The following is a 27,212-nucleotide window of genomic DNA, read 5'->3' on the forward strand; positions in this document are numbered from 1 at the left end:
AACTAATTTAAGGGCTCTGCCTGAACCAGGATTCACAGACGTGTATGTATACACATCATTCATAGGTGGCCGGGATCTGATCCCAGGCCTCACGATGCCCATTTAACGCTCTTCCCGTTTCACCACACTGCCCGCTCACTCTTCACAACCCAGATCATTAAACACTTGAGCATAGCTACTCAGTGCAGCCCAGGGACCATCAACATCAGCATCACTTGACCACTTAGTAGACACGCAGACTCTCAGGCCTCTTCTCCAAGAAAAGGAATCACGATCTGCATTTTCACAAGCTCCCCAGGGCAAGGTTCTTAGAGAAGCAACAAAATAAGAGAAACTCTCTTTGATGGCTTAATTTAGATCGAAGCTAACTTGAATGAGCACCTTGAAACAAAGTGATCTCAGTCCCAACACTGGCTTTGTGACATCTAGCATGTTTCTCAGCTGCCCTGTGCCTTGGTTTTCCTCATCTGTGAAATGACCATGGTGCCTCGCAAGTGCAGAGACGGGAGCTAGGGTGCAGTAAGACATTGTACACAGGGCTAATCAATGCACACAGGGCTAATCAGCGCTTTCTGTTAGACATGTTTCAGCAGGCCTGGCGCTCCCTGAGAACTGGGGCTCCTTGCACAGTGCTTGGCCTTGGTCATATATAGCAAGCCCTTGGTCAGTATATGTTTAACAACCAGCAAGAGCGCAGGCGGCATCCGTCAATTTTTGAGTTGGACTGTAGTATATAACACTCTCAAAACGGTGCCAGCTCCACTCCACACCAGACAGTGAGGAGGAGGGGGGATGGAGAAGCTTCACTCATACTGTAAATCATTCATACTAGAACTTTCTATGGTTACAGACATAGGGATCCACCCTCCTGCCTCTCTAACGCCCCTGCCTTATTGTTACTCCGCCCACCGTTCCCCCTAAGCCACACCCACGGGTCCCGCCCCTTCCGCCCAGCTCCACCCCTCCCCGAGGCCCCGCCCCCGAAGGCCTTCCCATCCCACCTCACGCCTCCGCCCCGCCCCGCCCCGCCCCGCCCCGGGGCTCGCGCTGCAGGCCCCGCCCGCGGCCCCCCCCACCCGTCTCGGCTGGCTCGGCGTGCGCGCCCGCTCGCTCCGCCTCTTCGCGGGCGTTGGCGCCCCGGCAGGCCCGGAGGCGCGAAGGCGGGAGGGCGGCTTGAGGCCCGGCCCCTGGAGCGAGGTAGGGCCCGAGGGGCGGGAGGGGCAGGTGCGCGGGGCCCTGCGGGAGCGGAAGGAGACGCGGGCCGGGCTAACGGTTCCGGACGCCCGCCGACGCCGCGCGGCCCACGTGCGCCATCGCGCCCGCCTCCCGCGCGGGGCGGCCTGTGCGTTTTGATCGCACCCTTCCCTATGCCCGGCGAGATGCGGGGCGGCTGCGAGGCCGGAGGAGGAGAGAGGGTACGCAGTGTGGCTCCGCCGGGCGCCGCCCCCTCGGAGCACCCGGGAGGGGGAGCCGCGGGGAAGACGGTGCGCGTGCTCCTTCCTGGAGAGAGCGGAGCCGCAGGACAGACGGCGCCCTCCGTTTTCCCTAACAGGCAGGGAGGAGGGCGGGGCGGGGCTGGCGAACCCCAGGTGGACCCCGCCTGTTTCTCTTCTAGTGCGGAATCGTCCTTGGAGAGACGATGGAGGGGGAGAAGCGGCCGGCGCCCTCCGAGGGCCTGTTTGCGGACGGGCACCTGGTCCTGTGGACGCTGTGCTCGGTGCTGCTGCCCGTGTTCATCACCTTCTGGTGCAGCCTCCAGCGGTCGCGCCGGCAGCTGCACCGCAGGGACATCTTCCGCAAAAGCAAGCACGGGTGGCGCGACACGGACCTGTTCAGCCAGCCCACCTACTGCTGCGTGTGCGCGCAGCACATTCTGCAGGGGGCCTTCTGCGACTGCTGCGGGCTCTGCGTGGACGAGGGCTGCCTCAAGAACGCCGACAGGCGCTTCCAGTGCAAGGAGATCATGCTCAAGAATGAGGGCAGGGCCTTGGACGCCATGCCCCACCACTGGATCCGGGGCAACGTGCCCCTGTGCAGCTACTGTGTGGTTTGCAAGCAGCAGTGCGGCACTCAGCCCAAGCTCTGCGATTACAGGTATGGCCTTTGTGGGTACTGATTGTCCTGGAATGCGTGGTAGGAGGCAGGATTTCCTGGAGTAGGCGTAGAGGCCTGCCTGGATCTCTGCAAATGGCCTGAACTGCCCACTTCGAGGAAGCGAGCTAATAATTGTTGTACGTAGGAGCGGGGCAGCTTTGTCGTCATTTGCCGAGATGCTGCATCCAACCTCCACTTCTCAGCCAACCTGCCCTTTTGTGTGATAAAATTTGGCTCTCAACTTTCATCCAAAGTTCTCTGAGTACTTCATACTTCATACTTCATGGCCACTGTGTGTTATGTTTTAGCTTTTGTCCCTATTGATTATCTCCGTTTTACGTAGGGAAAAATGAAGTCATCAGTGAGACTAGGTTACCGGTTTGGCATCAGTGAGAGCTAGGTTACCAGTGTCTTTAAAGGAATTTCATAATCTCTCTATAGGTAAACTTTGGTCTTGAAGATTCGGGATTAGTTGGAAAGAAGACATGAATTGAGTATTATTTCCTTCCCTTCTTTGCGTCCATGCAAAATTAGAAAAAAATGGCTTCCATAAATATCTTAACTGCATTTCAGATACTCCTTAACAAATCATGGTTCTCTGATCCTCCACTCGAATGGTATTTGTAGAGATATATATCTGGCTGAGTCCCTGCTCTGCTTGAAACCCATCACTTGCTCCCGTCACTTACGCTGATGGTCTTTCAGTGTTAACTGCGGGTGCTGAACACAGTACATAAGGTCCCGCATGCTCTCTGGACCCTGCCTGCCCTTCTAGCTTATCTACCAGTACCTTACATTAAACGTTGTGTGCCAGCGACATCAGGCTGGTTGTGGTTTCCTTAAAATATCAGGCTTTTTCCTACTGCCCTTCTTTTTCTCAAGGCTTTTCTCTCTGTCTTAAGTATTCTCCTCCTGGCCAATTTCTAGGCGTCCTTGAAGAATCATCTTGTGCCTTTTCATCCAGGAACCCTTGCCTGATCTTCTACCCACCCTTGCCCCCAAATGTTTGCTTCTTGATAATGGCATAATATCCTGTATCCCAGCAGTTCTGGAAGGTTTCCAGACCAGCAACATCACTTGGAAACTTGTTAGAAATTCAAATTCTAGGGTTGCCAGATTTAGCAAACAAAATATTTGCAATATTTGGGATACACTTATTCCAAAAAATTGTTTGTTGTTTATCTGAAATTCAAGTTTAACTGAGCATCTTCTGTTTTTCCTGGCAACTCTGGCCCCACCCCAGACCAGCTGAATCAGAAACTTGGGCTGGGGAGCAGCAGTCTTTGCGTTAGCAGGTCCTGCAGATAATTCTAACGTCGGAGAACCACAGCTGTATTTGTGTACCTTTTTAGACATGAGCCTCTGTCCTTGATTTTCTGTCCTCCCCTTTGAGCGCACTGGATGTTTATGATGATAGATCTCCTTTTCCTTATTAGCTCGTCTTTAGGGTTCCTGAACAGTCTGTTCCCAGCATGCTAGAACCCCTCACCCATAACAGAAATTGTCTGTGTGTAATTTAGGAAGTGTTGATTATTCCCAGGAGAAAAGAGCACAGTGTCCTCCAGTTGTACATGTTCTGCAATGTTCTGATTTATTTTAGCCATTAGTTTTATGCAGGATTACAGTCTCTTGTGACCTTGTGAGAATATTTTAGAAAGAGAAACAAAGATATCTATTTAGAACCTTTAGACACAGACCGGACTGTCCCTCTCTGGAATTTACCCAGACCGTGTCTGCATGACACTCTCGAGAAGGCCAGGATTTTAAGTGAACTCGGAAGACTGTTGAACAAGTTAGCATTTCACGGGGTGGTAATGACAGGTGGTAACTGATTCTGAAGCCTGCAGCCCAGTCAGACTGCAGAGTAAGTGACAGTGGCCCTTTAGTTTATATGCATTCCGTCCTTGTTTGATTCTCACACGTTGAGCATCTATTTTCTGCTGGCTCTGTGCTAGACTCTACCTTCCTGTATGTTTTTTTCTTTTTTGTGTGTATTCCTGCATCTACCCCCAACCACGACAGTGTATTCCGGCAGCTGGTAACTTATCGTCCCTTCCCTGTACTTCCTTTCCTTCTGCTCACCTCTCTTCTGACAGAAATAGGGAATCAGGTTATATTGTTAAGCACTCATTACATTTGTTAAGTAAACCTGTGTTCCTCATGGTGCTCTGTCTCTCATTAGGAAAACTTAAGGTGCCTTTTTATTTGTTTGTAAGACCTTTTCTTCATTACATTCCATCCCCCACCCCCACCACACACACACACACACACACACACACACGCACACACACGCACACACATGCACGCTGATTAATAAAACAAAGTTTCTGACTCTTGATAGGTAATTACATTGGCCACTTTAGTCTTGGCTTTGATCTTAAATTTTACGTTTCTGTGTTTTATTGGTACATTTTTATTCATTTCATTAATTATCTGAAACAATGATAGATACCAAGTCATCTTCTAGAGCAGAGGTGGGCAAACTTTTTCTGTAAAGAGCCAAAACTAAGTATTTTAGGCTTGCAGACCGTGTGGTCTGTCATAATTACTTAACTCTACCGTCCATGGGAGTACAAACCCAGCCATGGACAACACATAAATGAGTGAGTGTAGCTGTGTTCCAGTAAAACTTTTTTCACAGAATCAGGCAGCAGATGGATCTGTAGTTGCCAACCCGTGTTCTAGTGTGAATTTCATAAATGACCATCTCAACTTCACGTATAATTCTGTTGCCTCCTCCAGCCCACTAAGGAAGAGCGCTGTGGTCAACAGGTATCTGTAGAGAAAATAATAAGCAGTGTTGCCAACAGTTTGTTTTCCTTTGTGAAAGTTCTTTTTAAAAGCATAATGCAGTCAAACTCCTGCGCAAGAATCGCACGTAGGGTAATGTTCTCTGTCTTGATAAGGGTTTTAGTTACATGAATATGTTCATTTGTCAAAACTCAGCAAACGTACAGATTTATACATTTCATTGTATGTAAATTTTACATCAAAAGAAGAAACACCTGTAAACGAATAATGGAATCCAAGTAATGATATGTGTGCTTGCCGAGGTATTTAGGAAGTATTCTGTTTTCTGAAATTTACTTGAAATGCACCAAAAATAAAATGGATTAATGGATGGATAAAATATAACAGAGCAATTACAGTAAGATGTTAATGCTGGAATGTAGGTGGTGGGCGTACCTGTGTTCACTATAAAAAAATTTTTGATGCACAACATTTTAAAAAGCAGGGTGACCATCCTGTTTTTTTTGGAAATACTTGCTTGAAGTACTGAGAGGTGAAATCTCATAATGTCTGCAATGTATTTTCAAATGATTTAGCAGTATATGAATTTATATTGAAAGAGAGAAAGCAAACGTGGGAGAAAAAATTAAGAATTAGAGTGAAGGGTTGGTTTAAGGGTATTCATTTTGCTCTTTTTTTGATTTCTGTATAGGTTTAAGATTTTTCAAAATAAAAAGTTGGGGAAAAAATCAGAAGCAATTACTCAGTGACATGATTGCTAAAACTAAAATAAGATATCAACACATTATAACTGTCTTATTTTCCCGTCAGGTTTGAAATCTAGATTGAGTTAAATACTAATTACAAAATATGTGAAGAGAATAGGTCTCAATTTTGAGTATGATATTTCTAAGGAAAAGTATAATGTCAAATAACTAGTAAGCCTCTTGGCTTTACCTTTACAGAGCAAAGGCTGATAATAGCCATCATCTTGGTTAAAAGAATCTTTTCTGAAATTTATGAAAATTTAGTAAAGGAGAAAAGGTGTCACAAATCAGCAGGAACAGAAAAGATGATTTTATAAATCTTGCTAGGACTAGTGCCTAGTGCTTTTTGAGAGGAAAAGAGTTAAATCTTCGTATCCTGCTGTACACTAGTATCACCAAAATTAACTCCCAATGGATTAACCAGGGGTTCCTAGTTCTTCAAAAAGGTTCCAGGAAAGCCTGACACTTTCACGAGATTCTCAATGGGATCTGTGGCCCCAGAAGGTTAAGAAGCACTGCATTGAAGACAGAAGTGTGGAAACAGAATTGGGGGGCAGGGGGATAACTATAGGTGGGTATTTATCTTATTTGGAAATGGTAAAGGACTTCGAAGAATAAAAGCATTTAAATAAACTGCAAAGGGAAATACTGACCTATCTATGAAAAAATAAAGTACAGTAAAAAGGTCAATTTAAAAGACAACTGAAACAAGCTTGCAATCAATTTAACAGAAAAGTTGATTTCCTACATAAATAAAAAGTGCATACAGTTATTGAAACCTAGTAAAAGATGAATATAGGGTGTAAATCAATTTACAAAAGCAGGCAAAAAAAAATTCAGCTTCACCTAGTGATCAAAGACCTCCAAATTAAAACAATAAAATACTTTTCCTGTCTATCAGATTATCAAGGAAAAGTCTTTAAGTGCTGATGAGCGGTATTAGCAAGTGTTACATGATGGACACCTTCTTGACTGGTAACAAGCATACTGGACACACGTATCTAGAACCTGAGGAAAATGCATTGACTTAACTTCTGAAACTCCAGGGAAACAATCTCATTTATGTTTAAGGTTGTTCATCATGTTGTTTATACGTAGGAAAACTATCTAAATGTAAAAAAAAAGAAAGGTCGGGGGCCGGCCCCACGGCCGAGTGGTTAAAGTTCGGTGTGCTCTGCTTCCGCAGCCCAGGTTCACAGGTTCGGATCCTGGGCACTGACCTGTTCCTCTCATCAGCCACTCTGTGGAGGTGTCCCACATACAAAAAATGGAGGAAAACTACCAACGGGTGTTAGCTCAGGGCGAATCTTCCTCACCAAAAAAATAGGGGGAGGGGTAAATAAATTGATATCTCCATGTGATATGATATTATGCATTCTTTACAAACCATATTTTTTAAAAATATTTAATGTCATAGGGCAATATTCATGATACAATGTGGGAAGAAAAATACTACCCAGATATATACACATTATATCCTTAACCTGAAAAACAAACATATGTGCACTATACAACTGAGAACAAGTACATCAGAAAGTTAAGAGTAACTGTCTCGGGATGATTTTTACTTGATGTCTGTATTTTCTAAATTCTCAAGCGTAAGCTGATATTACCTTATTTAAAATCCAATTTAGAAAATTTATACAAGCAGTTCATGAACATATTTGGTTTTTAGAAACTCAAACAATACAAGAGAAATATAGAGTAAAAAGTGAATGTTCTTCTCATCCCTCCCTCCCTCTTTCCTTCCCAGAGGAAACCATCGCGGAATAATTCAGCGAGTATCCTTTAGAGTTATTTTCAATAATAATACACCGTTGTAAAGTTAATAGTAGAGCGGGAGGTGGAGGTGGTGTGCTTTGGCTGCCTAAGCGGTCTGTTGTAGTTTCTCAAGCTCAGTTTGAAAGCGAGTATTAGCACTGGTTACCACGCATGTTGTTTCACAGTTTTCTCTTGAGCAGATCATGCAGATAACTCTCCTGTTAGCAGGAACTAGGACTCTTGAGTAAATAGCAGCGATTGCTTGACAACTCTGAACATCCAACTGGAAAAAACAACCTTAAAATAGAAGTCCCAGAGAGTTAACCTGGGGTGAAAGAGTTTCTATCCTCTCTTTTTTCATTATTCATTTAATTGTAACCATTATTTTCCCTCGGCCTGCTTTTGTCTGTAGGGTTAGATCCGCCTTAGCTGTGAGTGGATTAAATACTTAGCAGATTAATAATAGAAACCAGGCCGTTTACCAGCCCTGTTCTCTGCTTGTTTCACCCATGGGTCCAAAGGTAGAGGCAAATCTGAATGTAAATGTCTTTTGTCTGTGTTTCAAATGCAAACATACAGATTAGTTTTGTATTAACCCCCAACAAGAAATTCACCATTTTACTGCCTTTACTAAAGTGTTCGCAGATGGTTATAAGGTAAGATATTTTCAAGCTGGCCCTTGAGCGCTTCGGGGACCCAGGCCAGCGGGCATTTAAGCCTTGAGACTTTAGCCTCACAAATTTACTTCAGCCAAAGCGCAAATAATCAATGCACAAAACCATTGTTCTAGACCAGCTTTTTTTGTGTGGATTTTATCTACTGATATTTACCGTGTTATAAATTAAAACTAAGCAGTCATTTAGATATTCATTTTTAAAATAACAGTAATGGTAGCATAAGTATTTCTATGAAAATAAGTGAAAATTTAGTGAAAAGAGTGACGTTGTTTTACACTTTTGGTACATTTCGTTGGCTTAGAAGTCAGCTAGATTCTCCTATCTATCCCCTTTCTGCATTCAGCTTATGAATATAACACATGTCATACATCTTCTGGAAAACTGCTGTATACTTTTGAGAGAATGAAGGTGGAATAACATCCATTTTTTTTTTTTAAAGATCGGCACCTGAGCTAACATCTGTTGCCAGTCTTTTTTTTCTTCTTCTCCCCAAATCCCCAAATACAAATACATAGTTCTATATTTTAGTTGTGGGTCCTTCTAATTGTGGCATGTGGGATGCAGCCTCAGCGTGGCCTGAAGAGCGGTGCCATATCCGCACCCAGGATCCGAACCAGCGAAACCCTGGGTCACTGAAGCCGAGCACGCGAACTTAACCAGTTGGCCATGGGGCCGGCCCTGGAATAACTTCTTAATATTATTATTAAGATGATTTTAACCTCAGAGATGCCCTGAAAGGATCTTGGGGGCCCCAGACCACACTATAAGAACCACTGTTAGGTTAAACTGCCAAATACGTTCACACTTTATTGCTCTGTTTTGGCTATGCAGATACAATCCTAAATCTTTTATTTGCCAGATTTTATGCTCAATGGTGATGAAATTACTGTTTTAATTGTTTTGACAAAAATGATTGGTCTGCAGACCAGTAAGATTATGGTTTAAAATTAATTATTGTCTTTGTTTCTTCCTTCCTTTAGGTGCATTTGGTGTCAGAAAACAGTACATGATGAGTGCATGAAAAATAGCTTAAGGAATGAAGAGTGTGATTTTGGAGAATTCAAAAACCTCATCATCCCACCAAGTTATTTAACCTCTATTAATCAGATGCGTAAAGACAAAAAAACAGATTACGCACTGGTAATCACAGTTTATTTTTCGTTATATAACTGACTTCCAAAAAGTTGTTTAAGTCAGTGTGTGAGAGAATTACGACTGTGTGTGAGAGAGGCATCATTGTGGTAAGCCGTAAAACCCTGCCCAGTTCCTAGAGATGTGCCACAGATTTTGGCTCTTGAGTTCTTTCGTGTCTGCAGGGAGATTGGAAATGTTAGATTAGTGGTTCCTGAATCACTGCCTGCATCTGAATCACCTGGGGAGCTTTTTAAAAATACAGATTCCTGAGTCCACCTCCATCCCCTTTGGTTTAGTAGGTCCAGGGTAGGTCCCAGGAATCCATATTTTTTTAGGGTCCTCAGATGGTTCTGGTGAACAGCCAGCTAAGGGATTCAAGCTTATTGCCAGTGAAAAGAAAGCACTGATTTTCCTCACATGTTGTTCTAAAAGAATTTTTCCATTTGGAACTTTACATGGGTGCCTGGAGATAAGTTAACATTGCGCGTTAGATGTCCCCACAAGTAATGTTGAACATTAAAGCTGTCAGCAGCACTCTGCAGTGTGTGTGTGTATGAAAATTGATAGAAATGTATCTCTCAGTCTTTATGTAGCTTTTAGGGAATAACTATAAAATTTGCATTTATTTCCTGCTTTAATATGCCAAAATTAAATTGAACTATTTTATTTTAAAATTAAATTGTGTCTTTTCCAGGTTAGGATTTTATATCTTAAATGTCATCTTTGTCAATATTCCTCCAAAAGAAAGAGGCATTTTAAAATTTAGAAACACTATGTTTAATGTTGTTGTAATACGTATTTTTTAAATGTACAGTCCCTTATGTATCTGAATTCAACCTAAGATCACAAGAGATGAGAATCAGTAAGTACAACCATGGAACATCTTCATTAATGTTTACATTCACAAGGAGAAGGGCAGAGGAAAGAAATAGGTTAGAAAAACATAAATTTCATTTAACTTTGGCTTTGCAGAAATCTGGATTCTTGAATCTTTATTTCTGAGTACCCCATTTAAAAAAGAGAAAAACTTTCAGACTAAAGTACATTGGAATATATGCAGAAAAGGACAGTCCAGATAAGAGAGCAGAGAAAATCAAGTCCATTCTATGAACAGTTGAAAGAGCTTGAAATGTATTGCCTGGGAGACAAGACTAATAAAAGCTATAATGTGTCAGGTGTTTGAGCCCAACGGCTGCATAGAAGAAAAAATGAAATCATTTCTAGTTGTCTCAGGAAGCAAAATTAGAACAATAAATGAAAGTTATTGAAAGACCCATTTTTAAACTCAATTTAAGTCAAAACTCTTTAATAATTTGACTTAGCAGTGGAAGGGGCTGCCTTGTTAGTGAGTTCCTTCTTACATGAGTGTCCGAGCATGTGCTGGATGGCCATCTAGAGTAATGTAGAAGAGAATTATACAGGAAGTGCCAGTTAAATTCGTTCATCTCTAAGGTCTCTTTCCACCCTGAGAATTCTTTGATTTCTATATGTATTGACTGTACTGGGATAGTTGTTTTTCTCTCAGCAAATTTACAGCGTTGTTTTTATCAAGAAATTAAAAATTTGTTGCTCACCGTCTTTGAGATATTAAACCCTTTTCACTCGCATTAATTTTTCAGCTAGCCTCTAAGCTTGGAAAGCAATGGGCTCCTTTAATAATCCTGGCCAACTCTCGTAGTGGAACTAACATGGGAGAAGGACTGTTGGGAGAATTTAGGATCCTCCTGAATCCAGTCCAGGTAACTAAAGAGAAAACTTTCTGTATTAATCTTTTCATTTTCTCTAAACTGTAATGGCTAATGCTTTAAACCAGTAATCACCTGATTATAGAAAAGAATAATAATTATAAAATTATCAAGCCATTTGAACATGTGGAGAAAGAGGCACTTCCGTAGTGGGGAAATAAAGGGTGTAGCTGCGTTAGAAAACAGTTTGGCAGTTTATTAAAAAGTTAAACATAAATTCACCATACGAGCTAGCAATCCCATTTCTAGGAAGCTACCCAAGGGAAAGGAAAACATATGTCCCACAAAGACTATTATGCAAATGTTCATAGCAGCATTATTCATAATAGCCATAAAGTGGAAACAACTAACTGTCCATTAATCAGTGAGTGGATAAAACAAAATGTGGTGTACCCATACAGTGGAATCTTATTCACTGATGAAAAGGAACAAATGACCTACATACTACAATGAATGAACCTCAAAAACATGCTAAGTGAAGGAAGCCTGCAGGGGGCCCACATTGTATGATTCCGTGTACATGACCTGTCGAGAAAAGGGGAACCTAGCAGCACAGAGCGGGTTGGTGGTTGCCTAGGCTGGGGCGGGAAGTTGGGAGCGGCTGCACATGGACGTTGAGGGATCTTACTGGGGCGATGAAAAGGTTCTAAACCGGATCGTGGTAGTGGTTGCACAACTCAGTAAACTTAGTAAAAATCATTTAATTGTTCACTTTAAATGGGTGAATTTTATTATGTGTAAGTTAGACCTCAATTTAAATAAGAAAAAAAGGACCACACCATAAAGATGGAGTTTACATGCTAGCAGCTTCTACTTTGAAAAACTAAACAACCCATTGTGCCACAATCAGAAATGCAATAATAGCTTTCTGCCTGCCAATTTGTATTTTTCCCTTTCAACATTATACAACTTAAGGAAATTATAAAAAATGATAAAAAAAAGGAAAGGTTTCCCCACACAAATACATCAGTTGTTTTCATTTGTGCATGTTCTTTCCATGAATTGTCTCTGCATTTACATGTCAACATTACTGTGTCAATAATCTAGATACAGGTTTGCATTCTATTTTCTTTACTTAAAGGTATAAATATTTTTCCATATTGCAGCATAATCCTTATAATTACACGTATAATGACTAAGATAATCAGTCAAATGGATATATCATAATAAATTTGTCCAGTCTCCTGCTGTTGGAGGCTGAGTTTCTCTCCAAGGTAGTACAACTATAAATAATGCCACACTGAATACCTTTATACACAGGGCATTTTCATCTTTTGAAGTATTTTCCCGGATATTTACAGAATTATAGATATCAAGGATTCTTATATCTTTACGTCATTTTATGCATATTACAAAATAATTTTCCAGAAATGTGTACCAACTTGCACTAGTAAAGGATTTTAAAAATTCCGTATAAAATATGAAGCACTAGTTAAAGGTGAACTTAGCACATTCTGGTTTCCTGTGAACAGGAAGGAGGCAGTGTGTGTAATGGATAGACGGTAGGATTGAGTTATATGTCAGCAGTTAATTATCAGGGGAATCGTCGGCAGGGTATTTAACCTTCTGTACCTTGATTTCCTGGTCTATGGGATGAGGCTTACTTGTGCTTTGTAGGGTCAGTGTCGGGATGAGCCACAAAGGGTATAGTCTGGCACAGTGCCTGGCTATTGTTAAAAACAAATGCCTCATAGCCAGGAGTGTGATTTCCCCGTATCTGTACTCATCTGAAGGGAAATCATCCTCACAAATGGAGGACAGTGATAACTTTTCCCTTTTCTTTCATTTCTAGGTTTTTGATGTAACTAAAACTCCTCCTATCAAAGCCCTGCAGCTTTGTACTCTCCTTCCCTGTTACTCAGCTCGTGTGCTTGTGTGTGGAGGGGATGGGACTGTGGGCTGGGTCCTGGATGCAATTGATGAAATGAAGATTAAGGTATCAATCTTTGAGACCTACTTGCCTTTCACAGAAGTATTGCCAAGATAATTATATAATATTTTTGGTTGTATTTTTGATTATGCAGATGAATATTAGAAGACATCCCTAATTTTGAATGTTATGCTTAAGCAGTTGACATTACCTGTAGCAAAACAACATACTGTTCTTGTATTTGTATCTTTCTTTGGTCTTTAAATTTTACCAAATTTGATTACCCTACACACAGTCCGAAGAGAAAAATCTAACTACCTTCTGTGTCCTAGGGACAAGAGGAATACATCCCGCAGGTTGCAGTGCTGCCTCTGGGGACAGGCAACGATCTGTCCAACACGCTGGGCTGGGGAACAGGTTATGCGGGAGAAATCCCAGTGGCTCAAGTCTTAAGAAATGTGATGGAAGCAGATGGAATTAAACTCGATAGGTAGGTTGTACTTCCTGCCAAAGGTAGATTTCTTGAGTTTTTGGAATATTGTTTGGTTCATAAATGAAGACTTGTTTGGTTATAAAGTTAAATGTAATTTAAGTGTAAAAGACTGCGTTAGTCGTATTTTTGTTGCTGTATAATTTGGTGTCGTGTGAGGACTGAGGCCCTCAGTTGGCTGAGTACTCCCTCAGCGTTTGCGTGCTCACTCAGAGATGCTTGTCTTTCCCAGTGCTGCTTTACCAGGCGAACCTCATCTACCAGGCATCCAGAGTTGATTGGTGATCATTCTAGTTAATTAGCAGTTAATTTGGTAGTAATTGCTCATTTTTTTTTTAACTTCTGTTTTATAGGTGGAAAGTTCAAGTAACAAATAAAGGATACTACCACTTAAGGAAACCCAAGGTATGTTTTTAGGGCTTCAGTTGCAGGAAGTCTCAGCAGAGACGTTGGAGGCCTCTGTACAGGTGTGGCGCTGTGGAGGGCACAGAGGCAGAGTGCCCATCTCCAGGGAGCTGGTCCTGGAGCAGAAGGGAACGCACATGCGCAGCTCCCAAGTTGGACTGTAAACAGTGCTGAGGAGAGAACAGGCTGCAGCTGTGCTTGGTCCTGCCCTGCTAGAGCAGGCTGGAAAGATTTGGGGGGAAGTGACATGTGAGTTGGTCCTTAAAAGGGGAACACAACTGAGATCAACAAGAAAGGAACAAAAGACTTTCCAGGCAGAGGAAATAGAGACTAAAGGGTGCAAACCATGGGTAGCAAGTAGCAAATAATCCTGAGATAGCAGATCTGTATTTTCAAAAAGATACTCTGGACATAGCATGGAAATAGTTTGGAAACCCGCAGTAGGGCAGAAGCAGGGGAATGTTAGGCATGAGGACAATCCACAGACATTTTAGAGGTAGGACGAATCAAGACTTGACAGCTGATTGGCATTAGGGGAAGAGAGAAAATATGTGTTACTAATAGATTTCCAGTTTTTATGACTGGATATATGGAAATGACATTGACCAATATAAGAAAAATAGAGTTTCAGGTTTGAGTAGGAGGAAAATGAGTTAGAATTTGGGCATATCAACCTTGAGGGTGTGGCACATTGAACAAGAAGTTGGAAATTCAGGCTTATTGCTCAGGAACGAGACAGAGCTGGAGATGCAGTTTGAGGAGTCCACGCTGGGTTGAGATGTAAGATAAATTAAGGGGAGACCACGAGGCTGGGTTGAGACTGATAGGAGCTGAGATCCTGAGAGTTGCAATGAAAGTAGAAAGCAATGTCATGGGAGAACAGGAGTGGAAGGTCTGGGTGCAGAGTAGAGCCCTTCTAGATGATAAGAGCTGAGGTGCAGCGTATTAAACCAAAGTGGAAAGTGAAATTCATATCTGTGTTATCAGCCTTTGAACTCTAAAGCCTCTGAAGCTTTATTTCTGGAAACTTCACTGGATGGCATAAAATAGTTCTGTGTGAAAAGTAAAATCAGAAAGGATTAAATTTTCATAAAGAACGTAAAGACTAAGATTTACATATTTAATATATGACAGGTTTGGACTGAAGCCTAATCTGCTGCTTATTCCTACCCTTTTTCGCAGGAATTCACGATGAACAACTATTTTTCTGTTGGACCTGATGCTCTCATGGCCCTCAATTTTCATGCTCATCGTGAGAAGGCACCGTCTCTGTTTTCTAGCAGAATTCTTAATAAGGTGTGTTGGATAACATAACATTTCCTGCTTATCACCGAAGGTACAGTAACAATCAATAGTTAATTATATCTAGCGCTCTTTCAAGTTGATGCTGATAGAACTACCTTATGGAAGCATTTGCCTGCTGTGTTTTGTGTAAGACTGTCAAATTAGATCCTTAGATGTATTTTATTAAAGTATTTTATAACTATGACAGATTTTTTTGAAATTCAAAGTAACAATGTTTGACACCGTGTTCTACTTAGATGGCAACTAGATGGAATGTATGGTAGCTTATCTTACTGAAATGGCAACTAAAATTGGAAAGAAATTTTAGGGCGGATAAATTTTTGGCGAAGCCATTAATGGAAAAATAGATTTCATTGGGTGGAAGAAACTCCAAAAGGCAGATGAGGTTAAAAAAAAACGGAGCAGTTTGTTTACCATGGCCTTTAACTCAGACCATTGCTCTGGTTCCTGTTACAGCTGATGCCTTTGGTGGACGTTTTGTTTTGGAATTGTTTTAATGACTTTTGGTGATTGAGCAACAGGATGTGAAAAATAAACACAGAACAGTTTTGTTCCTGGTTCTGTTGTACAAATATTTCCAATTTACAAATAGTTTGCTTTTATTACTATGGCTCCTAAGGCAGTAAGTATTGCTGTTTGTGCAATTGGTAATTAACGTCTCTGCTTCCATCAGCCTTTCTCTACTCGAAGGTGATTATCAAATGCTTGCTAGATTTCTCTGTTACTTTCATTAAGTAATTTGAAGTACTCGGAAAAGGTGGAATTTTCTAACTTTAATAGAGTATTTCTTTATAAAATGTAGCTTTTTGGACAAACTGGGAGGAAACACCATGTGGGCACATACCACTCCTATCCCACACTCCCCCTGAAAAATGGGCTAATTAAACTCAAAAGTACTGGTGTGCCTTCTTCCCGTCAGTACACCGGGTCTCGTCCGCACCAAGGAAACCCGGCCCAGCAGGCGTGCCAGGGAGCTGGGCCAGGGTCTCATTCTTGCTTACAGTTGTGAGAATGCCTTAATATCATGTTTTCTGTCCATTTCTCCTAGGCTGTTTACTTATTCTATGGAACCAAAGATTGCTTAGTGCAAGAATGTAAAGATTTGAATAAAAAAGTTGAGGTAAGCTTTTAAAGTTTTAGGCGGTCTCTGGATTTTGAAGTTTTTCTTTTTAAAACAAAAATGCTGAATTTTCTCTTAAGGCATTTCACTAACATATGTGGCGCATGTGTGCCAGGCACTTGATCAAATGCTTTCTACACGTTATCCCACTAAATTCTCACCACAACCCTGTAAGGCAGGTACTGTTATATTCTCATTATGCGGAAGAGAAAACCATTTGAAATTAAGTAACTTGCCCAAATTCACACAGTGCCCAAATACATGTGTAATCAGGATTTGATCCCATGTTCAGCTAACTCCAGAGCCTGTTTAACTCATGCTCAGCAGCTTCCGTTCATACGCGATGACCAATGTGAAGTTACCTCACACAGTGCCTGACTCATGAGAGGAAGCGTAAACCCAGAGTTTCGTTTCGTTTACAGTTGTGGAAACAGTTGATTGCAGTGGTGATGTATCGCTCTTACCTACTAAAGCCAAATAAAAATGTATGAGCAGTGAAAATGGGATACTCTTGAATGCTTATTGCCACAGTATCCCTGGTATCATGATATGGCAAAGTCTCGTATGTGTCCCTTGCTTGCTTCCAGGAGAATCCGTAATGATTAATAGCAACGGCAAAGACATTAATACAGAAAACCTACACCTGGTAAAATAAGTAAAAAGGGAAGAGCCAAACAATAAATAGCTTGGGAAACAGTGAAAAAACTGAGCAGGGAGTGAGGAGCCTGATTTTACATAAGCCGCGGGGAGCGGCGTGGTCAAGCAGACACTTAGCTCACAGCCTTTGCAGCCGCAGCGCGCAAGGCACGGCAAGGTTTCCGTTAGGAAAGCATCCTTCTGCTTCATCGTGTTTCCTTTCTCCTGGGCTTTGGTAGCATTGGTGGAATGAAGCATACGAGGTAGCACTTTATTTTTTTGTCTGATATTTTATTCATACAAAAATTATTTGTGAAGCCACATACAAAATGCCAGGCACTGACCTAGGTACTGGGGATACAGTGATAAATTCCTTGCTCTAAGTTTACAGTCTAGAGAGAAGAAAGACATTTAAACCACGTGCAGTGCAGTATGGGAAGGGATATGATCAGGAAAGTATGCAGTTTTATAGGAATAAATAAGAGCAATACATAACCCAGGGGTTGGAGAAACTGTCTAAGGCAAGTGACTAACAGGGAAGTCTTTCTGGAAGAAGTGACAAGCTGGAATCTGAAAATTAAGTAAGAGTTAGCTGAGTGAAGAAGGAGATGCAAGTTGTTCTTGGCTAAGAACAGCATGTGCAAAGGCCCGTAGGCAGGAGAGAACGTGGCCTATTTGAGTGAGTTCAAGCTGGTGCATAGCTCGCAGGAGGGAAAGAGGCAAGAGCTGAGGCTGGAGAGTTGGACAGAGGCCAGATCACATTGGCCTACTAAAGAGCTTGGATTTTCTCATGAGCACGAGTCAAGCCATTGAAGGGTTGTAATTAGAGGATGACATTTGCATTTTATACATGTCAATCCAGCTGCTCAGAGAGACGAATAAGAGGAGAGTAAAGCTAGAGACAGACCAGTTAGGAACATTTTAGGGAAGAGAGGATGGTGTATGCGACTAGGGTACTATTAGGAGTGATGGAGAGGGATGGATACTTAGAAGTAGTAACAGCTGGTTTTGGTGATTAATTGGATGTGGAGGGTAAAGGCAGAGAAGTCAAAGGTGACTTCCCGGTTTCTGGCTTAGGCGGCCACGGGGGATGGTGCTGCTCTTTCCTGGGAAGGAGATTGGCGGGGGTTGCAGAGAAGATGCTTAACTCAGTTTTGTACATAGGAGTGTTAGGTGCCACAGTCAGTTGGAAGTGTTTTGTGGGCAGTAAGATATACAGATCTGGCCCAGTTCACTTTCCTGGACCAGCAAAATAGAGCTGTCAGCACAAAGATGGCAGTTAACAATATGGAAGTGGCTAAGATTTCCCTCCAGGGTCTGTGGCGTGAGAAGAAGAAGGAGCCTGGTACCTCGCTGTGAGGAGCGCGTCGACACGAGGTAGGAAGTGGAGCTGTCAGCAGCACCTGAGGAGGAACGTCCAGAGAAGTTGAGCCTGGGTTCCGGAAAGCAAAGGAAGAGAATATTTCAGGAAAAGAGGGAGAGGGTCAGCAGTGTCTGGTCCTCTTGAAACAGCAAGTTAGATAAGGCCTGAAAAAAATCATGGGATTTAACAAAAAGGACATCATTGACCTTGGCTGAAAAAAGAATCATTTGTTATAATTCATGTATTGTAACAAACATTGAACCAGGTGGGAAAGACCAGATTACCTTGAGTGAGGGGTAGGAAGTATCTTCTCTTACACGTGCATCTCTCACGTCGTATAAATAGGAAAATGGCTGTGAATTCTAAGTGGCTGTGTCTGGAAATAGTGTGCCCCATAGTAACTAATACTTGTATTTCTTTAAAGCTAGAACTGGATGGGGAGCGAGTAGAGCTGCCGAATTTGGAAGGTATTATAGTTCTGAACATCGGATACTGGGGCGGTGGCTGCAGACTGTGGGAAGGGATGGGAGATGAGACCTACCCTCTAGCCAGGTATGTCCTGCGTGCAGTCTGTTTTCTTTGTATCACTGTCTTCTTCAAAGCAGTTTGTTGTTCTTTATAGACTTTTAGCATTTTTCCCTCAAGTTTTCTTTTTTGTATACCTCGTTAATATAAATATTTAATAAGTTGACGGTCCACCCATGTTAAAAGGTAATTGTCCTGACATGATTGATTTTATTTTATTGCATCATATAATCCATATTTCCTTTTTCCAATTCTAGGCATGATGATGGTTTACTGGAGGTTGTTGGAGTGTATGGGTCTTTCCACTGTGCTCAGATTCAAGTGAAACTGGCAAATCCCTTTCGAATAGGGCAAGCACATACAGTGCGGGTAGGTGAAATATTGCTGTAACAGGCTGCTTGGTCCCAGTCCATTTCTACACCATTGATCTGTAGAAGAAAATACACACTCTGTAGCTTTCCTTAAGCAGGGGTTACAGCGTGTGCTGGTGATCACTCTCCACCAGGGGCTCAAGTGGGCTGGGAAAGAAACAGGAAATATGGCCCTCAATCCAGCTGAAGAAATAGAGCGTTTGGTGGGACAGAATCCCTTAAACAATCAATGAATAAGGATGTGTTCGGATTAGTTTTCTAAGAATGAGATGCTAAGAAACGTCCCTAAGAAGGGTCAGGGGACTGTGGATGATATTATTAAGGAAGACCTTAATGAACCTTTTTGGAACTGACGCTTTTTCTGATTATTTGTTCGATATTACCAGCTGATTTTGAAGTGCTCGATGATGCCAATGCAGGTGGATGGGGAGCCGTGGGCCCAGGGGCCCTGCACTGTAACCATAACTCACAAGACACACGCACTGATGTTATATTTCTCTGGAGAGCAAACGGACGATGACATCTCTAGTGCTTCGGATCAAGAGGACGTAAGGGAGGCTGAGTAGATGGTGGGGAAATGGACACTTAGGGCAGATCCTCACGGACGAGTAGACACATACTCAGCCAAAAGCGGAAGTTCTCAACTACTTAGTCCTAATTTCACCAGTAGTACAATGGGTATACATTTATGTAAATAGCATTCCAAAAACAGCCAGACTTCCGGTTGTTTACAAATGTTGGTTCTTTTTAAAAGCAGAACACTTTGATGGGAGAGCACTAACTTTAGAAAGTCACAGAATGTTCCATGAAGGTGAGATGTTTTCCATGGCTTTCCATTCGAGAGTGGACTCACTCTGAAGCATTTGCTCTCGTTCCTCATCCTTGAACCACACATCTGAGGGACGCATTGTACAGCCAGCAGGATGGGGGTGGAAAAGTCATTTCCATGTTAATTCTTAATGTGGCGACACCAACAAGATTTTAAAAATTCACTTGCTTTTTTAAAAGGAGATGGTTAGTGTCAAACCTCCTGCAGCTTGCCCCTTAAAATTTCCTACAGCCCAGCACTGGGTGGATCCCTAAGTATCTATTTCCAGGAAACCCTAAAAGGGGAAGTATAAAGGCAAGACAGTACCCAAAAGTTTTATTATAATTTTTATTTTAGGAGCATTTTCAGACCCCAAATGTCATCTGGTTAACCCTGTTAATGCCATGTTGAGCTGAAATTTCAGCATCTTGTTATAACCCAGTACAGCCAAAAGAGAACCACATAATTGGTAAAAGTTAACATTCAGAGCACTTTGGATTGAAGCGCATGGGTTCTGAGCTGGACAGTTCACCAACCTCTCTTTTGGTTAAAAGGTGGTGTCAAAAATTCAAAAAAATGTACTAAAGAAAATTTATTAGATTAATTGCTCAAAAAAAGTTCAGTAATGACTGCTAAGTTTTAAAAATTCACTGGTCTTCTAGTATTTTGAAATACAATAGTGTTTTGTGTACAAACGACTTAACACACTTTCCCCTTGGGGAAGCAGACAGTCCTCTGCTAAAATGTTTATATCATATTTATTTTTAAATTAAAGATATATTTTTTTTACTTATTTATTTTCTTTAATGTGGTATACCTGTGTTTAGTGTTTACAATATATGGCTTCATTTAATAAGTTAAATGGGTCACATAAATTCTGTCACAGTCAGATAGAAATGTAGCCTATTGACTAAGTAATTAAAACTCATAATTCAATTCTCCTGACATATATTATCCAGATATTCTCATTCTTCGGAAATATTGCTCAATGCTTTTGAAAGAGGGGGAATGAAAGCACTGGCAGTCGACTTGTGGGTAACTGAAACTTTGTTTCATTGTTTTACGTCACCCTCAGTTGCCAAAAACTCACCAAAGTCTGACAGTCAGCTCTGCGAGGCTTGTGTTGTTAACCAGCCTGCCCCTTAAGCATCTATTATGAATCTGTCATCCATGAATTGCCATCAACTTAAATTTGAGTCACCTTCAGGCCTGTGCCATGTTTTGAAGGAACAACTTAGTAGCGTATACGGTAGTCAGTACATTATATAAAATACTTGTTTTTGCTTAAATTAGCCTCTTCCAGATCTCAGCAGGAGATGCTAAATTCTAGTGTTGAAAGGTTTCGTGAGCAGACATGTTTTCTCCTTATTCATACAGCTTTCATGGTAGGTAACCTGTTGCAGTGGTGGGAGAGTTCTGTAGATTTTCTTTTATCTGATCATGTTTTTAATATAATGAGTTTTACTCTTTAATTCATGGTCAAAATTGTTACACATAGCACATTTTATAAATACACTGTTAAATTCACGTTGCTTTAGGCTGTATCTTATTTATGATTCACAGTGCTGGTTGTATAATCAAAGTAAATAGTTACTTTGGGATGTCAGAATTAAAATAATCAAAATATCTATATAGTTTTTTGTAATTGTTAAAACTATATTCTAACCATAATGTTACATTAGATTTAGAACAGGTTTGTATACAACATCCTCATTTGTTTAAACAAATTGATTTTTCAATTTTCATAATCCAGTGAGGTTTTTTCCTACTGATCCTTCATGAAGTTTTCTGTTTCATTATTCTCTCAGATCTGATTTTTGTTTCAGAAAGTTATTTCAGAATACCAAATCATAAAATACCTTATTGTAGCAAATTCACTTATTTTTTAGGCACATTTCCCCAGCATTTCAAATAAATGTGTAGGCATATGACTTGCCTTAAATAAGTATAATTTACAAGACTCATGTTTGCAAGTTATACATTAGGGTAGCAGTTGTTTACATGCCCAGGAATTCTACACGTTACAGAAAATAATTTGCCACAAGACTTTCCTGTTCCGTTTTAAATTGTCTTGATTTAAAAAAAATAACTTCTACATCCTCAGGAAGAACTGTATGAAGTAAAGCCTATCTCCATGTCTGTTTTCAGAGTTCTCTCATCTCTTACTGTCCTAACGCATTCCTAACTCCTCGTCAGCCTAGTGGCTTAAATGCTGAATACCTGGCAGCTCTTACGGATCCCACAAGTAGACAGTGATCATTTTCAGTGCTTTGTCATGTTTAATAGAAATCATACTGACTCATGTCTTAAAATACAGATCATCTAATGGTAACATTACATGATCTTAAATGTGTTTTAGATTTTCTGCTACAATTAGCTATGAACCCTAAATGTAGCTAATGTTTATAAAATTTTATAGTCAAAATTATTTATTTTTATTTTTTTAGGGTGTGTCAAAAATGTGTAGTATTTGCTTTTTGAAATGTTGCCTACTTGAGTTGTAAAATATACTGTGATTCAGAAATTGTAAAGTCCTTTTTGTGCTGTAAAAATGAATACTACCAGCATGTCAAAAGAAAAACAGTTTGCATTTGTAATATAAAGTAAAATTGTATTTAACGTATATTACGGGATTTTAAATTTGCACTAACTAGAAGACTTTAAAGGTTGTATTAATTTACAGATTCATGTGGATCCGAATACATAATTTGTACTTGTTCAGCCGAAAAGGTCAATAGAAGAGGTGATAGTTTGTGTGGTTTTCCCTCAAAATGGTAATACTGAAGCAAGAACCAGCACTTTATATTCAGAATTTTCTTTTAATTCTACCTAATTTGGGACAATGGCATGTAGGTAGATTTATTTTTGTAAAATATCTAGAAATTCAAAAGGAAAAAATAGTGTTGTTATTCTATCCTAATCTAAATGAAGATGTATTCTCAGCAACAAGACAGAAGAGGTGGTTTTGGTTTTGCTTTTGCTTTTGCAAAGTATGCCCCTGCTTTTCTCAAATTTTCCCTTTCAGGCCCATCTCCTGTTTCTCTCAGTGGGACTGCAGGCTTTCTGCAGCATCAGAACCACCTGGGAGCTGGGGAGCAGTGCAGATGCCTACACCCGGCCACCCCGACTTGATGACTCAGTCTCTGGAGACGGGACATAGGCATCTCTGGTGTCATTAACAAGCACCTCAGGCACTTCTGCTGCACACTGAGGTTTCACAGCTGCTGGTCTGTACCTCATGTGTTCACCCAGGGCTTTCGCCCCATGGATACCAGGCAGAAAAGTGGAATTAATTGGATGTTCTTGAAATTGTTTTTCCTTCACTCCACTAACTACCCTCTTCTCCCCAAATCTTTCTTCTAAAAGAAGCCTATGAAAAATTTGTTCGTATCATATCCAAATTGATATATTTGTCTAAACTCTGTTGGATACAAATCAGTAGCTTCAGATTCTTGCGTGGCACCGTAGGTTTTGATCCATGATCCCTGGCCTGCTGGAGGACAAGCAGTGCTGCAGGGGCCGTGGAGTGGGCCCGCAGGGGCTGCTGCTTCCTCACTTGGGTCAGCGCAGCCCCACGCTGGGTGCTGCTTCAGATAGGATTTCAGTAGGTAAAATACTTCCTCTTTGCAAAATAATATTCCACTGTTTTTTTAAAGGGTTTGGAAGCCACTACTCTAATGACTCTGTCACCTGGTTAATTTTCTACTGATTTTTACATATTGAGAAACCTCATGTTTTTTGATGGAAAGAATATTTTGAAGGTCTCCGTTGCTGCTTGGAATATGGCCGCTTGGCCATTCACAAGTGTTAGAGGCATTCTGTTGGATAGTGAAGCACTGACTTAGCCTTGGTTCCTCCTATTTCTGATTTTAGTGAAGTATAGGAATGGTCTGTGTATTTAGTAAATACATACACACACGTTTACCCCCATGAACCTGACTGTGTAGTCGGTGCATGAGGCTTGCTGGTGTCAAAAAGGTACATTCCAAGGTTCTGGAGAAAGAATCAAAAAATGTCACCCTTTAATACAGAAGTTCACAAAACTTAAATGATTGAGCTTAGTCACGGTGGAACTGTGTGCAGAAAATCAGTCAGTCAGAAGCTACAAATGTCAGTGTACTGCTGCTGTTAGACCTAGGACGCTTCCTCAGTCTGCGAGGATGCCCTGCTGTTAAAGGAAAAGTGTCAGAGCGGAACGCACTTCACAGAAGGTGAACTGTAATCTGGGAAATCTCCATCAGGGAGCACTTTGTGATGCCGATTTACCATGTTGAAAAGAGAGCTGGAAAGTGAGGTTGCTTTCCTTGTTCCTCCAACATGGTCTAGGCAGGAGGACGTCCTGATTTGATGATGAGGCTGGGCTATCTGTGAGCAAATTCCTAAAGAAGGCAGGACGCTGGACTGGTGGGATGACAGGGGCTCAGAAGAAGACTTGCTCTCATTGCCCCGCTTCTGGGCTCTGCCAGCAGCCTTTCTCTCGGACTCCATCTGCTTGAATGAGCCCTACGGATAAACTGGCGCTCGGGTTTGTAATGGTCTCGTACAAACTTAGAGCAGCCTGAATCCTTGGCCCTGATCACTTGCAGGTGAACTGACTGAATGCGATCTGTGAACCCACAGTGTCGAGGACACTTGTGATGGCTTCTCTGAAGCAGCCAGCTGGCCTCTTGCACTTTCTCCCCCACTCTGGCCACAGTTCTGTGTACCCACCACTCAATTACCACGGGTTAACTGCTTTTGTTGTGTTTGGTCTGTATTGTGGTCAGTGCCTACGGAAATGTGAATTAAAGCATTTGATATGTTGAAGATGTTTGCTTGGTTTTTAATAAAATTAAAAATGCAGCACTTAAAAAGTATGGTCCCGTATTGTTTTTTGACACAACGATAAGAAAATCGGTGGCTTTGAGTTAGTCTCACAGAAGACGGTCCTTGGTCCACAGCGGGACAAACAACAGTATGTGGCAAGTTCTGGATCCGATACTTTTGGATGGAAAGGAGAATATGAAATTATATTGCGTGGCTTTTGTAGCCTCAGGGCATAAAGTGTACACACCCGAATGACACGTAGGAGAAACACATTCCCATGTGTGTAGACGCTCGTGGCACAGTAGAGCAGGAAATGGAATGAAATAAGTGAAGTGAATTGTTCTCATTTTCAGTTGGTACAGTGGAAAGTGTACAGAATTTACTTGAAATATCTAGGTTGGAAACCCAGCCTCTGCCACGGTTTAACATTGTTCCGCCTGCGCCTCAGTGTTCTTTGTAAAAGCGGGAGTTAATGCCCACCTAGGGGTTGCAAACCCAGACACTTGGAGCAACTCGGTGGGTGGTAAAGGGAGGAGTGGTGGGGACTTTGGTGACTAGAGAGCACCTGATGGCAGGAAAGCAGGGCCAGTGGGGACAGGACTGATCTTTCTAGAAAAGAAAAATTTAGACTTTACATTAAATGTAATTTTTAAATATTGGTTGGCACCTGATTACCTGTAGCCTCCCACAGGGTTCTGTGATCATTATAGTGGGGACAAAGTGAAGGCATCTTAATATACCCGGCAGAAATAAACATTTCTTTCCATTGGAATTTTTATAGCGCTTTCTCGTTTTCTCAGCTGTGATCTGGATTTCATGTAACGTTTTCTGGCGTATCATTTATTCATTTCATTAGGTAACAGAGGGAGGCAATTCTACAGTCCAGCTTCCTCCTGTCATCTTTACCCAGAAGTCCATTTTCACAAAATTTTTTTAAATAACTTAAAATTCATTGCTCACTTACCTGTTTTTTTTTTTTTTAAACAGACAATGTGAAGCATAACGCACCTTTTCTTGATCAATACTTTCCAACGTAAGTTATCATGCTCGGCTGTGATACCCACTAAGTTCGCAGGGAGGGTGCTCTTATTAACTACCCCCTGACAGTTCCATATTTTGACTCCTTAAACAGTTTTAACACACATTTATTGGGCACTTGGGTGTTGTGCTAGGTGCTTTTACTTACTTTTATGTCATTATAACCTACAGTTTTGTGAGGTGGACCTTATTAACTCCATTTCCAGATTGGTAACTCCGAGCTAGATGTGGATCCCAGGTCGTCATCCCTGCTGTTTCTTCATCATCCACACAACCACCACCACCACCAGTGTCAAAAGATGATGAATATTGGCAGACATGTTCCTGTTCTGGGCACTGGGAGTGCTAGGGTTAGGGAGACAGCCCTCAAGGGCACTCCCCATACAAGGGAACCCATCATATACATAGAAAGATAAATTACTTGTGGAAGGAATTCACAGATTTTGATGAGCTGAAAGTGTTACACATTGCCCATAAATAAGAATTTAATTTTTTTGGTAGGGTTTTGGGGCTAGGAAATACAGCATTTTTCTCACGTGTGAGTAGATAGAAAAGTAAATTCGTCTGTGAGCAAGCTAAGTAGCACTGTGAGCTTCTCGAGGACGGGAGCTTACCGTGGTGGTCTTTGCATTCAAATTAATGGTATTTGCATATCTTTTGTGAAGATTTTATTCTCTGCGTTATGGAACACTCACTCTGCAGGACATTACACTCAGCCCCCGAATTTCAGCCCATGGGGAGCACTCCGCGGTCTCTGAATGAATGAAGTTGCTGAGGCGCTGCACTCACGGGGCAACCCTGGCGGCCAGCACGGCTGTGCGCTCCTAGATCCTCCCGGCCTGTATCTCACGCCCCCTTCTCCGGGAAGCGCCCCAACCAAAGACTCGGCCAGAGGGCAGTGTTCGTGCCGTGTGATCGTTCCTCCCTCGTGGCTGATTGGACCCGGTCTGGGGCGGTGGGGGAGACTGGGGGCCGGGGACGTCCATCAATTGACCAGCAGCCAATCAGATTCTCGACTGGGCTTTATTTTCATGAAATGCCTTCCTATCCTTTAAATCTGTACTACCCAAAAGTGTTGCTCACAAACTGCTTCCAATCCACCAGGAAGTTAGTATAGAAATTGAGAGAAAGAGTTTAGAAATTTTTTTAGCTATTTTGACAGTTGGCTATTGAATCTAATCGTAATAAAATGTGGCTTGAATTTTGTATGCGTTTTTCATGTCCTTTTTCTCTCTATTGCATTTTATAAAAATATTAACACATGATGCACTGGAAATTTAAAAAAAAAAAAAACCGAAACGAAACACCAGTCCTTCCCCACAGGTAGTGTGAGAAGCACGGCTCTCAGTAACATGCTTCCTTCCTTTGGGAAAGGAGGGGGCGCAGCTGCCGTGAGTTTCTGTTTCTTAGAAACCAATAAACTCTGACTAAAATAGGAGGCTTGCTTTAATTTGGTAAGAGGAGCAGTAACCTTGACTGTGTGATGCTAAAGCTGGTGACTGTGATTCAGACAATGGCAGTAGACCCTGGACAAATGGAACACTCAGACAACAGGAGGGAGAGGGAG

At 41.7% G+C, this 27,212-nt stretch overlaps 1 protein-coding gene across 9 annotated transcripts; it reads left to right on the forward strand.

Moving 5' to 3' along the window:
• Positions 1-1,000: 1,000 nt before the first annotated feature.
• On the forward strand, positions 1,001-24,654 carry DGKE (diacylglycerol kinase epsilon). Of its 9 annotated transcripts, none has more exons than XR_011423019.1 (13): positions 1,024-1,197; positions 1,616-2,094; positions 9,010-9,169; positions 10,783-10,902; positions 12,701-12,844; positions 13,111-13,268; positions 13,622-13,673; positions 14,856-14,969; positions 16,027-16,098; positions 18,049-18,111; positions 18,526-18,649; positions 18,880-18,991; positions 19,380-19,728. XR_011423019.1 is itself a non-coding variant. In XM_023652828.2 (12 exons), the coding sequence occupies exons 2-12, from the start codon at positions 1,640-1,642 to the stop codon at positions 19,557-19,559; spliced, it is 1,695 nt and encodes a 564-aa protein (XP_023508596.1). In that variant the 5' UTR covers positions 1,001-1,197; positions 1,616-1,639; the 3' UTR covers positions 19,560-24,654. The 9 variants fall into 9 exon arrangements, 4 of the variants coding, with proteins under 4 accessions (XP_023508596.1, XP_001503369.3, XP_023508599.1 ...); XR_011423018.1 differs by having other exon boundaries at positions 1,044-1,197; positions 18,522-18,649; positions 19,380-20,594; XR_011423017.1 differs by having other exon boundaries at positions 1,197-1,415; positions 18,522-18,649; positions 19,380-20,594.
• Positions 24,655-27,212: the final 2,558 nt, after the last annotated feature.

Source organism: Equus caballus, chromosome 11, assembly GCF_041296265.1.
Source record: "Equus caballus isolate H_3958 breed thoroughbred chromosome 11, TB-T2T, whole genome shotgun sequence".
Taxonomy (NCBI): domain Eukaryota; kingdom Metazoa; phylum Chordata; class Mammalia; order Perissodactyla; family Equidae; genus Equus; species Equus caballus.

What these genes read in the sequence shown, in the direction of transcription:
- DGKE (XM_001503319.6), top strand. Translation starts at nt 1,368, where the DNA reads ATGCCCGGCGAGATGCGGGGCGGCTGCGAGGCCGGAGGAGGAGAGAGG. An exon ending in AGGCCGGAGGAGGAGAGAGG is followed by an intron (nt 1,416 to 1,615) that starts GTACGCAGTGTG and finishes TTTCTCTTCTAG; the next exon opens with TGCGGAATCGTCCTTGGAGA. An exon ending in ACCACTTAAGGAAACCCAAG is followed by an intron (nt 13,674 to 14,855) that starts GTATGTTTTTAG and finishes CCTTTTTCGCAG; the next exon opens with GAATTCACGATGAACAACTA.